Below are 14,878 nucleotides of genomic sequence, written 5' to 3' on the forward strand. Positions count from 1 at the left end.
AAGGTTTATATTAAGTCAACGTGGACTGTTGAAATACTATCCCAGAAACCTCGAAACGCTTGTTTCATGCGAAGAAGAGATTTATTTTAAGAGAAAATGCGTTCTTAAGCGTCCGCGCACCTCTAGCGCAGTTCAAATCACCCGCCCTCCGATCGAGGAGTGGGGACGTCATCGTCTCATAGTGACGTTGCGCCGTCGATGAGTAAAACGGCGCCCGCAGATGGCGCTACTGCTTTTCTGTGCAAAACGCAAACGCGCGGCCACAAAGCCAAGGCAGAGCCGACAGCAGCGCGAAAGCGTAACTATTGTGGCTAGCGGAAGGGAACTCCCGCGACGATAAGCTGGTTCTTCATTTTTTGACGCCAACTTTGACGCTCGTTGCAATGGACGACCCTGAGAACGACACGTTGGCTCGCGTTGCTGGGCTCGATTTCAGCGATTTAAGCACTGGTGAACGTGACCTGCTGCTTAGGGCTCGCGCTGCCGGCGTCGTTCCGTACTACTGCGACGGCAACTGTATGTCATTTCTGTACATATTCGCACATTTGTAGCTTTTTCTTCGCGAAAAACAAATGCCGCAGCCACCGCCCCCCATCTTCGACCTGCAGTTGTTCTTGCGCTTCGGAGAATGCAGGCAAGACCGATGGAACAGCGCTACGGGAAAACATTATTTTGAAAGGCACTCCACACGACTTCAGTAAGTCCGCGTTGAACTCGTAATCCTCTGGACGAAAGTGTAGCGAGCACACGATGCGATTTTTCGGCACTTTGCCAACGCGCTGTGGCAGAGGTACGGCACTTAACCACTTCGAACGGAGAGCTTCACTCGTTGGCACACAGTGATAAGTAACGTTGGATTCACCACTGCAACTGCCCTTGGTCATGTTCCGCGGACCGTTCGCACATCCCACGACATCACATGGACGTGGCATTCTCGCTGCTTGCTCCAAATGCAAGTTTCGCGAGCCAGCAGAACCAGCGCAGCACGACACGATAACGAAACTTAAACTCCAAAGCGCGCGCGGCGCAGAGTCGAGCGCGCAGAGTCGAGCGAAAACGAAACCTTTCGATCACCCATACTACTGAAGGGTAACGGCAAAATGTTATTTTTTCTTAGAATCGAACAGAAGTAGACAAGTAGCATTTTCTTCCTTCCTATAACCTAATGAAATGTTCTTTTTAATACGAGTAGTTGAGTACTAGTGACATAAATTATGATGAGGAGTGCCTTCGTCATCTGGCTACTACTGGAATGTCGCTGGGGGGTCTCAAATCGTGTCATGCATTTACCTCAATTTCTCAGTTACTAAAGCTTTGTTCGCGATTATATTCACGCCTTAGACGTTCTAGAGCATTGCTTTATCACTTTAACTTGACTTCGTAGTAATCTTTAGCGGTCCCTTTAAGCCGCGTTCAGACTACAGTCGCATCCGCCATAAGTGGCGTATTTATTGCTATTTGCGCAACTGCTGGAACTTCTGTTTACGCAGCTAGCAACCGCCTATGTTCACATTGAGCCTTTCGGTAAGATACGTTTTTTTTACGACCGGCCATTCACCGCTCTGGGACAGCCGTGTTTCACATTTTTCAACATGGCGCCGATCAGCAAGCGTTTGTTAGCGACGCTTTTCAAGCCCAAAATTAGCTTATGCGCTTAGCCGACGCAGACGGAGGCATCGTAGAAGAATGTGGGCTCGTCAAATCTTCCTCGATAGAGCCGTTGACGGAAATTTCCACAATCTTTTTGCGAAGCTGAGAACTCGCGATACGGCGTTGTTCTACAACTTCGTGCGGATGTCGCCGCAGCAGTTCGACTTCCTGGAAAGCCTTGTTCGACCGCACATACAAGTTCAAGAGACGCAACTGCGAAAATCCCTGTCATCAGTTGAGCGCTTTGGCTATAACACTGTGGTAAGCGTATTAAATGGAAGTTTCTGTCATGTTCTCTGCTTGGAATGGTAGCGCATGCATCCGGGCCGAACACTCTCAAGTTCCAGCGATCGCCACAGAGGGCGAAAAATCAACCGCCGCGCGTTCGAGCATAAGCGCGCAAGTGGAGCTACTGTAATTTGGTCACATACTTTAATTTGTATTTGTTTCTGCTAGGGGCGCTCTACGCTCCCGCAGGGAGCAGAGTTGCGCATAAGTCCGGTTTGTGATACAGCTCTGCAGTGGAGCCACTCCTCGCGCGCGCAGGAGGCAAATGCCGCGCGGTGTTCCATTTGCTTTTTTATTTCTGCTGGTCGCGAGCTACATGCGGCAACTGTATGCAAGCGCTGAGCAAGATGACACTTTTTAATGCAGGCTAAGCTCCAATGATTGGCGTAGCCGGAGAGGTGCCAACCCCTCGAAATTTTTAGTTAGTGTCTGCATATATACACGCACATATACAAACACACGCACGAATGTAGATATAAGGAATAGGACCCCCTCGGTCCCTCGAAATACAATCCGGACTACGCGCGTGGCTCGAAAAGCTCAAAAGTTCACGTGCGAACGCGCATTACCTTGCAACAAAAAGCGGTACAATATTTTTCAGCATGCATATGACGTTTTCTCGCGGAGGCGGAAGGCAAGAAATGTTTTAAAGGTTGTTTAAAGAAAACTTCACACACGTGTGGTAGATATTTATGTGAGCACATTTTGGCTGCCGAAACGAGACGAATAATGAATCTCGCCAACAGAACTGTCGTGCCTGCAATTATGTCAGTGACCGTTGACGGTATTCAACACTAAACGTCGTTCACAGGAGCTGCACGTTTTCGATATATACGGTGCAGACGTGTAAATTTAAACGCATTTCAAATGTTCCCATGCGCATATGTTATGCGAAACTTACTTTTACGGTTCATACCGCAAGGTTAACAGCTGCTTCTTAGCAGCAAACCTGCAAGTGGGAAAAGATGCAAGATGCACGAGCTTCTAGATCAAAATTATTTCGTACAAGGGAATGGATCATTCATTCATTTCATTTCATTTATTTACCTTAAAGACCCCACTAGGGGGTATTACATAAGGGGTGGGTGTACATAAAAAATAAAACACTCAAATTTGTGACGACAGGTACTCAGTCACATTGGCAGAAAAAGATGATGGACAGGTGAGAACGACGATATTGCGAGGAAGGCTGTTCCAGTCTTTGGCTGCACGAGGAAAAAAAGATGCTGAAAAATTAATAGTTCTCATACGTGTACGGGAAACTTGCAGTTGGTGACCAGTGCGAGGAGATATGTATGTGGGTGGTGTTATGTAAGGGGCACTGTTAAGTGATGAATGATAAAGCTTATAGAATAGACAAAGTGTTGCTATGCGTCGGCGGAGGGATAAAGCTTGCAGCCCAGATTCCGCTTTGAGGGCGGTAACACTGATTTCGTGAGAATAAGATGAGTGAATGAATCTGGCGGCACGATTTTGTACCGCTTCAAGGTCATCTACGATGCATGCTTGATGTGGGGACCATATGGCTGACGCATACTCAAGTTTTGAACGGATAAGTGACTTATAGGCTAGTAATTTAACTTGTTGGGGAGCGTTACGAAGGTGATGTTTCAGAAAACCGAGAGTTCTATTTGCCGATGATATGATGTATGTAGTATGTGCATGCCATGAGAGATCATTGGACAAAGTAACGCCTAAGTATTTGAACGATGTTACTGCTTGTATAGGTTCGTTAGCAATTATGTACGGGAATGTAACTGGGTGCTTTTGGCGAGTAATGGAAAGAAGTTTACATTTAGTCGGATTAAGGGTCATTAGCCAGCGGTCGCACCATTCCTGGACACGGTCTAGATCATGCTGAAGTTTTGCTGCGTCGCAATGATTAGAAACTGATCGGTAAATTACACAGTCGTCAGCAAACATACGGATTTGGCAAGATAAGTGTTGAGGCAAGTCGTTAATATATATTAGAAATAGGAGAGGACCGAGAACAGAACCTTGGGGTACACCAGATGTTACAGGAACAGGGTCAGAGGTATGATTATTAACAAGGACGTGTTGGGACCGGTTAGACAAGAATTCCTTGATCCAAATCAGAATGTTGTGGTCCAGGTTTAACTGGTTTAGTTTTAAAAGTAATCGTTGATGCGGCACTTTATCAAACGCTTTTGCGTAATCTAAGAAAATGGCATCAGTTAGTATGTTGGTGTCGAGGTTAACATGCAAGTCATGAATGAAAATGGCCAGTTGGGTCTCGCATGAGAAGCCCTTTCGAAAGCCATGCTGAGATGGATGAAAAAAGTTATTTTTATCGAGAAATGCCATGATATTAGAATAAATGACATGCTCCATGATTTTGCACGGGACGCTTGTTAATGATATGGGGCGGTAATTTAGCGGGGAATCTTTTTTACCAGATTTGTAGACAGGAACAACCTTCCCCACTTTCCAATCATTTGGCAAGTGACCTACAGAGAGTGAATGTGAAAACAAAATACACAGATACGCAGTAATGGTATGTCTGGTGTTCCTTAACAGCTTGGAATTGATTTCGTCAACGCCTGTCGATGAAGAAAGCTTAATGTTATCTAACAAAGATAAAATTCCATCATGAGTTATTGTGATAGCAGGCATAGTAGACAGAGTTTTAGCTGGTGTCGTAAGCAGAGATGTGCTGGGTTCTTTTGTGAAAACTGTGCTAAAAGCAATGTTGAAGGTGTTAGCGCATTCTAGGTCCCCGACGGTTTCTCCCAATTCGTTGGTCAGAGTGATAGCGCGCGATTCGATAGGGTTGATGACCTTCCAAAATTTTCTCGGGTTATCATTTAACAATTTTGTCAAATCGTTGTTGAAAAATTTGAACTTAGCATTTCTCACAGCAATCAGGTAGGCATTCTCGGCAGTATAGTACTGCTGCCACGCAATAGACGAGGCTCTTGCCTTAGCAGCACGAAAGAAGCGCTTTTTTCTGCCTTCTAATGTTTTAAGTGCCTTAGTGTACCATGGCTTTTGGCGATTTTCACGGAAAGTAATTTTAGGAATGAATTTGTTGGCCAAGTCCTGTATTTTGGATTTGAATACCTCCCAGCTCTCCTGGAGAGGCATGCTGTAAAATTGGGCTTCAAATAACGGGAAAAAATTTCTAAGCTCGTAGTTAATTGCGTCATAGTTACCTTTCTCATATAGAAGGATTGTTTTCTTACATTTTTCGCGCCGTTCAAGGCAGAACGAAAACTCGGCGTGGATAACTTTGTGATCACTAATTTCTTGCAGGTAAGTTATATGTGATAAGCTCTCAGGATTCGTAGTTAGTATAAGATCCAAGATATTAGCACTGACGCCAGCAACACGCGTTGGTTCCCTTACTAACTGAGTGAGATTAGCATTCAAACATACTTCTATAAAATCCTTTAATTCTCTGTGGTTCGCACCTGAGGGAGCTAGTTCCTGCCAGTCGATACCGGGATAATTGAAATCTCCGAATAGCAATATATGTGAATTTGGATGTGCAGTACCGAGATCACTCAGGATACTGTTCAGCTCACTTGCAAAGTTAGGTGAAGTATGCGGTGCCCTGTAGCAAACACCAAGCAAAACGGATTGCGCCGGTGAGCGAAAAATTAACCATAACATTTCCAGATCAGAGACGATGTCTAATGGTGTGCACGATAAATTAGGGCCCACAGCAATCAAGACACCGCCCCCTCGAGTGCATCTGCGGTCATTTCTAAAGACTTCGAAACCTGCCAAGTCGGCAAGTACTTCTGTATCAGTGACATCGGGGGTAAGCCATGTTTCGGTTAGTATAAGTATGCTGCTGTTTGAAGAAATCATGATGTTAGACACGAGTTCACGCTTAGGTAGGAAACTGCGAATATTTGTGAATATGACAGACAATGAAAGATTATTTCTTGGCATGGTTTGGGGGCGGGTAATCACATTTTTTCGGGCGGACGATTGCTATAACACTTCTCTTACAGTTTCAGATACGCTATCAAACACATAGCGCTTCGGTCCGATGTGCAGGGTTTTGTAGCGCAGATTAAATGGGGCAGATTGCTTTCTGGCAAATGCAACGAGCTGGCTGCGAGCAATTCGAACTGCACGAGAAAAATCTTCGCCAATACTATAACTGGTACCTTTTAGTTTCCGGGCGCTCGACAGGACAGTTTCTTTTGTTTTGAAAAATGTGAATTTTGTTATTATTGGACGGGGTTTGTCGTTCGAATGACGTCCGAGACGATGGGCGCGCTCTATTTCTTTTGTGTCGATGTGTATATCTAAATGTTCGCGGCAATGTTTAATGATAAGTTGTTCTGATTGTGCGTACGATTCAGGTGTAGTTTCAGGGAGTCCGTAGAATACTAAGTTGTTCCGTCGCGTTCGGTTTTCCGCATCATCAAAACGTGCCTCTAGTTTTGAAATTAAGCGAGTAGCTTTAGTTGTGTCGGCGCGGAGAACTTCTGTGTCTGTTTTAAGTGTTACAAGGCTTTCGTAATGGCTCTCAAGTTCGGCCATACGTTTGCCGAGGTCAGATACATTTCTGTCTGTCGCTAATAACTGAGATTTTAGATCTTGAACTTCAGAAATAAGCTTGGACTGGCCAGTAGATATCTTCTTTAGCTCTGCGAGGATAGCTGCATTATCCGGACCGGGGTTAGTTTCAATATCTCCGGAAAGTAGGAGTAACAGCGAAAGAACGAGATGAAAACAATCAGCAAGAACAGCGTTAAGGCACTGTGGGCTTGGCAGCTGTACTAAGAAGTAGTTGTTAGACTTTTTGGCAAAGAGGCTGAAACGTTCACCAACCTGCATTACGAAGACGAAAGGATTAGTGGCCTGCGCAGTGGCAAAGCCGCCAAGCCCACAAAGTGCCACTGGTGGCTGCTCCTGTTTTATAGCTGGTCCTAGTAGTGATGCTGGATGCGATGGCGCTTCCCATTCTGCTGCGAGGGACAGGTAATCCAAGGACGAGTGTGTCGTTCCAAAGACGGGTGAAGCGATGGCAGTGGTTCGTTGACGGGCGCTTGTTACATCCACGCTGAGATGGGTTGGTAAAGATGAAGGTGCAGTCAGTGGCGTAGTCACCAGTCCAGGAAGGAAAAGACACGCGATGAATGGTCCGAGCACCTGCATTACGAAGACGAAAGGATTAGTGGCCTGCGCAGTGGCAAAGCCGCCAAGCCCACAAAGTGCCACTGGTGGCTGCTCCTGTTTTATAGCTGGTCCTAGTAGTGATGCTGGATGCGATGGCGCTTCCCATTCTGCTGCGAGGGACAGGTAATCCAAGGACGAGTGTGTCGTTCCAAAGACGGGTGAAGCGATGGCAGTGGTTCGTTGACGGGCGCTTGTTACATCCACGCTGAGATGGGTTGGTAAAGATGAAGGTGCAGTCAGTGGCGTAGTCACCAGTCCAGGAAGGAAAAGACACGCGATGAATGGTCCGAGCACCTGCATTACGAAGACGAAAGGATTAGTGGCCTGCGCAGTGGCAAAGCCGCCAAGCCCACCTTCAATGGGTGGTGGCAGCAGGGTATGAGTGCTGGCTCTTGGACCCTTGGGGGCACAATTCAAAGCCACTGGAGGAGGAGGAGGAATAAACCTTTATTGTACAACCAGCACTTTATGATGGCCGGGCCTAAGCCTCCCATGTAGGGACGTCGAGGGCTTGCCTCGCCGCCGCCTCGCGGGCGTGCTGGGTCGCCCAAGTTTGGTCGTCGAGGGCGGAGCTCCGCAGAGCCTCATGCAACCTCGACGAGAGAGTCGTGCTGTTAGTCTATGTGTACTGTGCTGGGCACTCCCACAGCATATGCGGAAGCGTAGCCGGGTGAATTCCACAGCACCGGCAGTTGGGGGTAGTGTAGACGTCTGGAAATATAACGTGGAGGCGGGCGGGTGAAGGGTACGTGTTTGTTTGTAGCAGACGCAGGGTTGTAGCCTGCGCCTGGCTGAGCTTGGGGTGAGGCGGGGGGAAGATTCGGCGACTGCGGTAAAAGGCCTTAACAAGATCGTTATAAGTTGTCAGATTGTCCCTGGTGTCCAACTCATCTCCAGTGACTCCGGCGCGGTTGACTAGGCCTCGAGCAATGGAGTGAGTGGGTGACCTCGTTGAGATTGGGGAGGTGTGGGTGGACAGGGCCCGCAAGGGCCAGGATCCATGTTAGGGAGATTGTGCTGTCTTTAGAGTGTGGTGCCTGGCAGAGGATGCGAAGAGCTTGGGGAGAAATACGGCCTTTGCTGAAGTTACTGACGGCTGAGCGAGAGTCACACACGATGGTGTGACAGGTGGGATCTAAAGTGGCCAGGGCGATGGCCACTCCTTCAGCCGTCTCGGCAGTGGTGGTAGTGACGCTGGAGGCGTGGTGTAGGACTCCATCGCGTCTGGCGACGGCCACAAATCGTGTGTAATGGCAATATTGGGCTGCATCAACAAATGTGACGCCAGGTACGTGAGCTAGGGCTTTTATGATAGCTCCGGCCCGAGCTTGACGCCGGGCCCTATTATATTCAGGGTGCATGTTCCTAGGGATAGGGTCTATGTAGATCCAGCTACGGATGTCGGTAGGGATCGGTTGTTTGGGGCCCTGTTGTTGATGGTAGGTGAAGCCAAGCGTGGATAGAATAAAGAGTCCCGTTACAGTAAGGGTGAGCCGTTCAAGCTGAGAGCGTTGTTGGGCTTCAATGAGTTCGGAAAGGTTGTTGTGAACTCCCACTTGGTTGAAGAGTTCAGTGCTGGTGCAATGCGGGAGGCCAAGTGCTTGCTTGTAGACCCCTCGCATGAGGGTGTCGAGCTTGTTTTGCTCCCGGTACCAGTTTAGGTACGCAACGTAGGTAATGTGACTTATGACAAAGGATTGGGCGAGGCGTAGAAGGCTTTCTTCTTTGAGTCCCCCTCGTCGGTTAGAGATACGTTTAAGAAGTCGTAGGGTGTTTTGAGATTGGGCACAGATCTTGTTGAGAGCCAAGGCGTTAGAGCCGTCGGTAGAGAAGGTGAGACCGAGGACCCGGATACTAGGGACGTGTGGGATAGGACTGCCATCTTGAAGGCGTAGGGTAATAATAATAATATTTGGGGTTTTACGTGCCAAAACCACTTTCTGATTATGAGGCACGCCGTAGTGGAGGACTCCGGAAATTTTGACCACCTGGGGTTCTTTAACGTGCACCTAAATGTAAGCACACGGGTGTTTTTCGCATTTCGCCCCCATCGAAATGCGGCCGCCGTGGCCGGGATTCGATCCCGCGACCTCGTGCTCAGCAGCCCAACACCATAGCCACTGAGCAACCATGGCGGGTAAGGCGTAGGGTGATGGCGTCACAGGGTAGATGATCAGATTGGTGTTTGGGAGGGCGACCCCGCTGAATGGGCTTGTAGAGCTGAAGCTCCCATTTAGCCGGCCAGCAGCGCAGTCCGGTCCCTTGGAGATTGGCTTCAACCGTGTCAATCGCCGTTTGGAGGGCTGACTCCACTTTACCATCACTGCCTCGGTACGAACAGATGGTGATGTCGTCGGCGTATATGGTATGGCTGATATTGTCGACTCGTTGTAGTTGCTGAGCAAGGCCAATCATGACTAAGTTAAAGAGCATGGGAGAGATAACTGAACCTTGCGGGCTGCCTTTGCTGCCAAGGGGAAGCTAGTCTGATCGTAAATACCCGGCTGAGAGGGTGGGCGTGCGATTGGAGAGAAAGTCACGAATGTAATTGTGGGCTCGCTCTCCCAGGTGGAGGTTGGAGACCTGGTCAAGGATAGCTGTATGGGAAATGTTATCAAGCCATTGGAAAGGCAAGAAATTTTTAGGAGTAACAGCAGGTTATATTTATTAGACTAATCACATAAGATGACGAACTGGCAAAGTAATTATTCACACATTGCAGACTCTAATATGATAGCACATTTTTCTTGATCTCTTCCTACTACTCAGGTTAATTTACTATAATACAGCGCTTATTAAACGTACAAAAATAATTTCACATTCCTGACGTCGACTAAGGCTGATCGAACAAGCAACATATTGCGGGCGGTAAATGCTGAAGCTATCGCAGCTGTCTCATAAGCAGGAGCGCACGGTGTTTTCGCTTACTACAAAACAATGAACACCAGCACATCAATCGACTTTACATGGAAAATCAGAACGCCGACAAAAAAATAAAAAAAAACGGGGCAGAGAGAAACTAGGGTGCAGCGGGCAAATTGTACGTGCTAGTATTTACTCTGTTCTGAACACACTTTTCTGGAGCCGCATAGTCAGAACAATCGTACAAACAACAAAGCTGATTGAGCGAGCTGGTAAGTTAACATTCTTAGCGTATATGTGCAGCGCGACAAAGGCGTGTCGTCCTTTATACCGCGTCTGTGTTGCGCTGCACATATACACCAAAAATTGGGCAAGTGAACAACCTCTCATGCCAGGCGTACGCATTTCAGCGTGTACAGGAGCGTTACTCGAGATAATTGCCGCTTTAGTGTAAACAAGGCGAACAGACCTCGCATATCCTGGTCCCTTTCGGAGCCGGTCGGTCTCGTCCGTCCGCACGGCACCGCGCGAAAAGCTTTGCCACCTTCCGTGCGGTTTGCGCAGTTTGGGGTGCTGCAACCCGTCATACTGGAATTCAAGTGTCAAAACAATCTGCTTCGTAGCACTTCACCAAGGTCATTAACTTAATATCCTCGAATACCGTACCTGCAACCCGGAGCCGATCGTTGCTACGCCCGCTCGACGGTCCGCTGATTGCAATTTCGATGGCACTGACAGAAACGAGTCGGCGCCATTTCCGTAAAGTTGGGTTCGCAGCGGCGCAGTTTACCAGTTGACGTCATTTTGCACCACCTGATAGCGCTTGGCGAATAGCGGTGCGAGCAGAGCCGGAAAAGTTATGCGGGACTCTGTTCCCTGCGGGAGCATATACAGGAGCACTACTACATATTAGTGTTCCTTTATATGCTCCCGCAGGGAGCAGAGTTGCGCGTAACTTTTCCGGCGCCGCTCGCACCGCTATTCGCCGAGCGCTATCAGGTGGTGCAAAATGACGTCAAATGTTCAACTGCTGCCGCTGCGAAGCCAATTTTACGGGCGCGACACCGACTCGTTTCCGTCAGTGCCATTGAAATTGTAATCAGCGGATCGTCGAGCGTGCGTAGCAGCAATATCGGTTCCGGGTTGCAGGTACGGTATTCGAGGATATTAAGTTAATGACCTTGGTGAGGTCATACGAAACACATTATTTTGACACTTGTATTCCAGTGACGGGTTGCAGCGCCCCAAACTGCGCAAACCGCACGGAAGGTGGCAAAGCTTTTCACGTGGTGCCGTGCGAACGGACGAGACCTGCCGGCTCCGAAAGGGACCAGGATATGCGAGGTCTGTTCGCCTTGTTTAAAGAGGCGAGCTCGGCTTGTTTACACTAAAGCGGCATTTATCTCGAGTTCGACTCCTGTACACGCTGAATGCGTACTCCTGGCATGAGAGGTTGTTCACTTGTCCAATCTTTGGAGTATATGTGCAGCGCGACACAGACGCGGTACAAAGAAAGGACGGCACGTCTGTGTCGCGCTGCAAATATACGCCAAGAATGTCAATTACCAACTTGCCCAATTCGCTGTGTTGTTTGTGCGATTGTTCTGACTATGCGGGTCTAGAACAATGTGTTGAAAACAGCAAATACTAGCAGATTCAATTTGCCCGCTGCAGTCTGGTATTTCTCTACTCTGTTCTTTTTCTTTTTAAAACTGTTTTGTCGGCATTCTGATTTTTCATGCAAGGTCGATTGATGTGCTGGTGTTCATTGTTATGTAGTAAGCGAAAACATCGTGTGCTCTTGCTGATGAGACACCTGTGATAGCTTCAGCATTTACCGCCCGCAATGTGCTGCTTGTTCGATTAGCTTTATTCGACGTGGAGAATGTAAAATTCTATTTATATGATTAATAAGTGCTGTGTTATAGTAAAAATAAACTGAGCAGTATGAAGAGATAAAGAAAAATGTGCTGTCACATTACAGTCTGCAGTATGTGAATAATTACTTTGCCAGTTCGCCATCTTATGTGATTAGTGCAATGAAAATAACCTGTTGTTACACTTAATAATTTCTTGCCTTTCCAGTGGCTTTGAATTCTGGCCCCCAAGGCTCCAAGAGCTAACACTCAAAGCCTGCTGCCATCAGCCATTGCTCATACATTCCTTTGTACGAAATAAATTTGATCTAGAAGCTCGTGCATCTTGAATCTTTTTCCACTTGGACATTTGCTGCTACGAAGCAGCTTTAAGCTTACGGTATGAATCGTAAAAATAAGTTTTGCATAAAATGTGCGCATGTGAACATGTGAAATGCATTTATATCTACGTGTCTGCACCGCATATATGGGAAACCTGTAGCTGCTGTGAGCAACGGTTAGTGATGAATGGTAGTCACGGTTAACGGTCACTGACCTAACGGCAGGCACGATAGTTCTCTTTACGGGGATCATTATTCGTCTGGTTTCGGCCTCGAAAATGTGCTCCATAGAATTGTCCACCACATGTGTATGAAGTTTTGTTTAAACACCCTTGAAAACATTTCTTGCCTTCCGGCCTACGCGAAGAAGCTTCATATGCATGTTGAAAAACATTGCACCGCTTTTTGTTACAATGTAATGCGCGTTTGCACGCGAACTTTTGAGGTGTTCGAGCAATGGGCGCAGCGACAATATTATTTCGAGGGATCGATGTGGGGTCCTACTTTTTATATGTATGTACGTTTGTGCGTCGGTTTTATGTGTGTTGTCAGATTTGGCAGTCGTAGCTGTAGGAAGGGCCTTGGGGCGACAGGACTAGGCGAGCAGGATTTATTTACATTATTTATATCATAGACAAGACATACATCGACAGTCTAGCACGACTCCCATATGTAGCCCGCAAGACTATCATACCACAAACAGCTTACGAGCACACAGCTCACGAGTACATTTCTAGCACGACAACGAGCACTCAGCTCACTAGTACATCTCGAGCACGACAACGAGCACTCCCTAGCAGCCGGCAATCGCTGCTTATAAGCACTTCGTCCCCCCTTGATTCCAAGCGGATGGAAACGTTCGTCCAGTCATCGTTCGACGTCACCGTTCGACGTCACCGTAGACCAGCCCTTTCGGAGGAGGATGAGGGCTGTTGGAGGAGGATGATGACTCACATACACGTGCCGCACATACACACTGGTGTAAAGCTCCGGAGCCGACGTCAGAGGGCTTCGTAGAACTCTGCTCCGTCCCGGGTGGCGCGGCAGGGTACTACATTGTCTGGTGTCTCGAAAAGCTCATGGACAGGTTCCGCCAATTGCCTCCCCTCGAGAACTCTCCTGAGCTGACCCCGCGCCACGTGGCTGCCGGTTGTTCGCAGTTCTCTGAAGTGCGCCCCGTCCGGTTGGATTGGAACACGTGCAGCGGGCTGAAATAGCTGGCACGTTGTCACCCTGTACGGCATTCCTAACAGCTCCTCCATGGCCCTGAAAATCTCGCCTGGCCAGTGCTGGCAACCACTGGGCAGGAAGAGAATGGCTGGCGATGAAGACGATGGCTTTGCTCTCTGCAACCCCTGCGTACTTGGAATGCCTTCAACCATCTCACAACAACTGGCACAGAAGAGTCGACCCGGCAACACAATACCGCTCAGCGTTCAAACACCCGGAATTAGCTGTTAACCCACCATACTTCCCATCAAAATTTCAGTGCAAGTCACTCAACTGGGAACCCCAAATTTTGCCCCGAAATTTTGTGCCGCGAAAGCGAGCGTTCACGTTCCTCTTGAGTTCGACCAAACTCGACCGTCGCGCTGCACAAGAGTAAATGTTTACGCAGAATTAAACCAAAGGCTCTCAAACACCAATACCGAAACATAACTTAAGCAGCCTAACTTTGCGAACAGCGTGTTCTTATCCTATCACAGTGGCGTACTTATCTCATGTACTGTTGCCACTGAACAGTCTGGCCAACTCCATCGGTACAGCGACGCGGCGTCGGTCAGAGTGCGCGAGGTGGAGGCGGTACTCTTCAAAGCGTGGCGCTACATTAGGAAGTTTAAAGGGCTTTACTAAATATTTGACCTATATATGTACATATAATAAATGACAAACACAGTTACCATGTCATTTTGTTGCAAAATAATAGAAATATGGCTTGGTGGACTTCTCCTATTAAAGTCTGTGTTTTATTACTTGTATAAAGGTTTTGAGACCTCACTGACGTGCGATATGCAGCAGCCCACTGGCATTGATTACAGTACGTGCCGTTTATCGATTAAAACTGTACGGCGGTGATGTTTTCGAAAAGGGTGGTCGTCTTTCTTGAGCAGCATCATGCAGGTTCGTTTTAATTAGATAACAATAATATCTCAGTCAATTTATGCGTACAACATTCGACAGCCGTCATCAAGCGAACGTGTGTAGCTGCGGCGTTTCACTGTGATAACGGCTGCATGCACGGCTTCCGTCGTTAGTGAACCGCTGCCTATGGCTGCGTAAAAGAGTGTTGCTTTTACAAAATGTGCTAGCTAGCGTGAAAATTTGCCGCTGAAACCGAGCACAGTCTGTTTCGAAACTACCCACCAAAACGGATTGACTTTGCAGCCTCTGGGTGTGTGCACCGGTTAGTAGAAAAGCAGTGCTTCGCATTTTCAACTTTGAATTTCTTTGCGTGCGAGGCGGATGCAACAGATTCCTGTAGTCATTTCTTAAAACAGGAAAATAATAATTATAAAGTTATTGTTCTTCAAAAGGAATTCAAAGAAAGCTCTTGTTATTTTGCCACGTTTATAAAATTCCCAACCCGGAGTACAGCATAAATTATAAATTGTGTTAGCTGTTTAGCATAAATAATACTCTGTGATAAATTCACTGCACATTAGCGCAAATGTACTTCCGGTGATAGATTAATTGCATTTGGTACATAACAAAATTAGTTTTTAT

The 14,878-nt window shown here is 47.5% G+C and overlaps 2 protein-coding genes across 2 annotated transcripts in view; one reads left to right on the forward strand and one right to left on the reverse strand.

Annotated features, from left to right (window-relative positions):
• Positions 1 to 14,878, forward strand: part of LOC142587339 (isoaspartyl peptidase/L-asparaginase) — a 712,895-nt gene that overhangs the window by 188,006 nt on the left and 510,011 nt on the right. The gene's annotated exons all lie outside the window — the stretch shown is intronic.
• Positions 5,744 to 7,395, reverse strand: LOC142588559 (uncharacterized). Its single transcript, XM_075700399.1, has one exon. It carries the CDS (start codon positions 7,393 to 7,395, stop codon positions 5,899 to 5,901), a length of 1,497 nt encoding a protein of 498 aa, XP_075556514.1. The 3' UTR covers positions 5,744 to 5,898.

This window comes from Dermacentor variabilis, chromosome 7 (assembly GCF_050947875.1).
Source record: "Dermacentor variabilis isolate Ectoservices chromosome 7, ASM5094787v1, whole genome shotgun sequence".
Classification (NCBI taxonomy): Eukaryota; Metazoa; Arthropoda; class Arachnida; order Ixodida; family Ixodidae; genus Dermacentor; species Dermacentor variabilis.

Bases quoted from the DNA above. Each gene is read 5' to 3' on its own strand.
- LOC142588559 (XM_075700399.1), bottom strand. From the start codon at position 7,395: ATGCAGGTGCTCGGACCATTCATCGCGTGTCTTTTCCTTCCTGGACTG.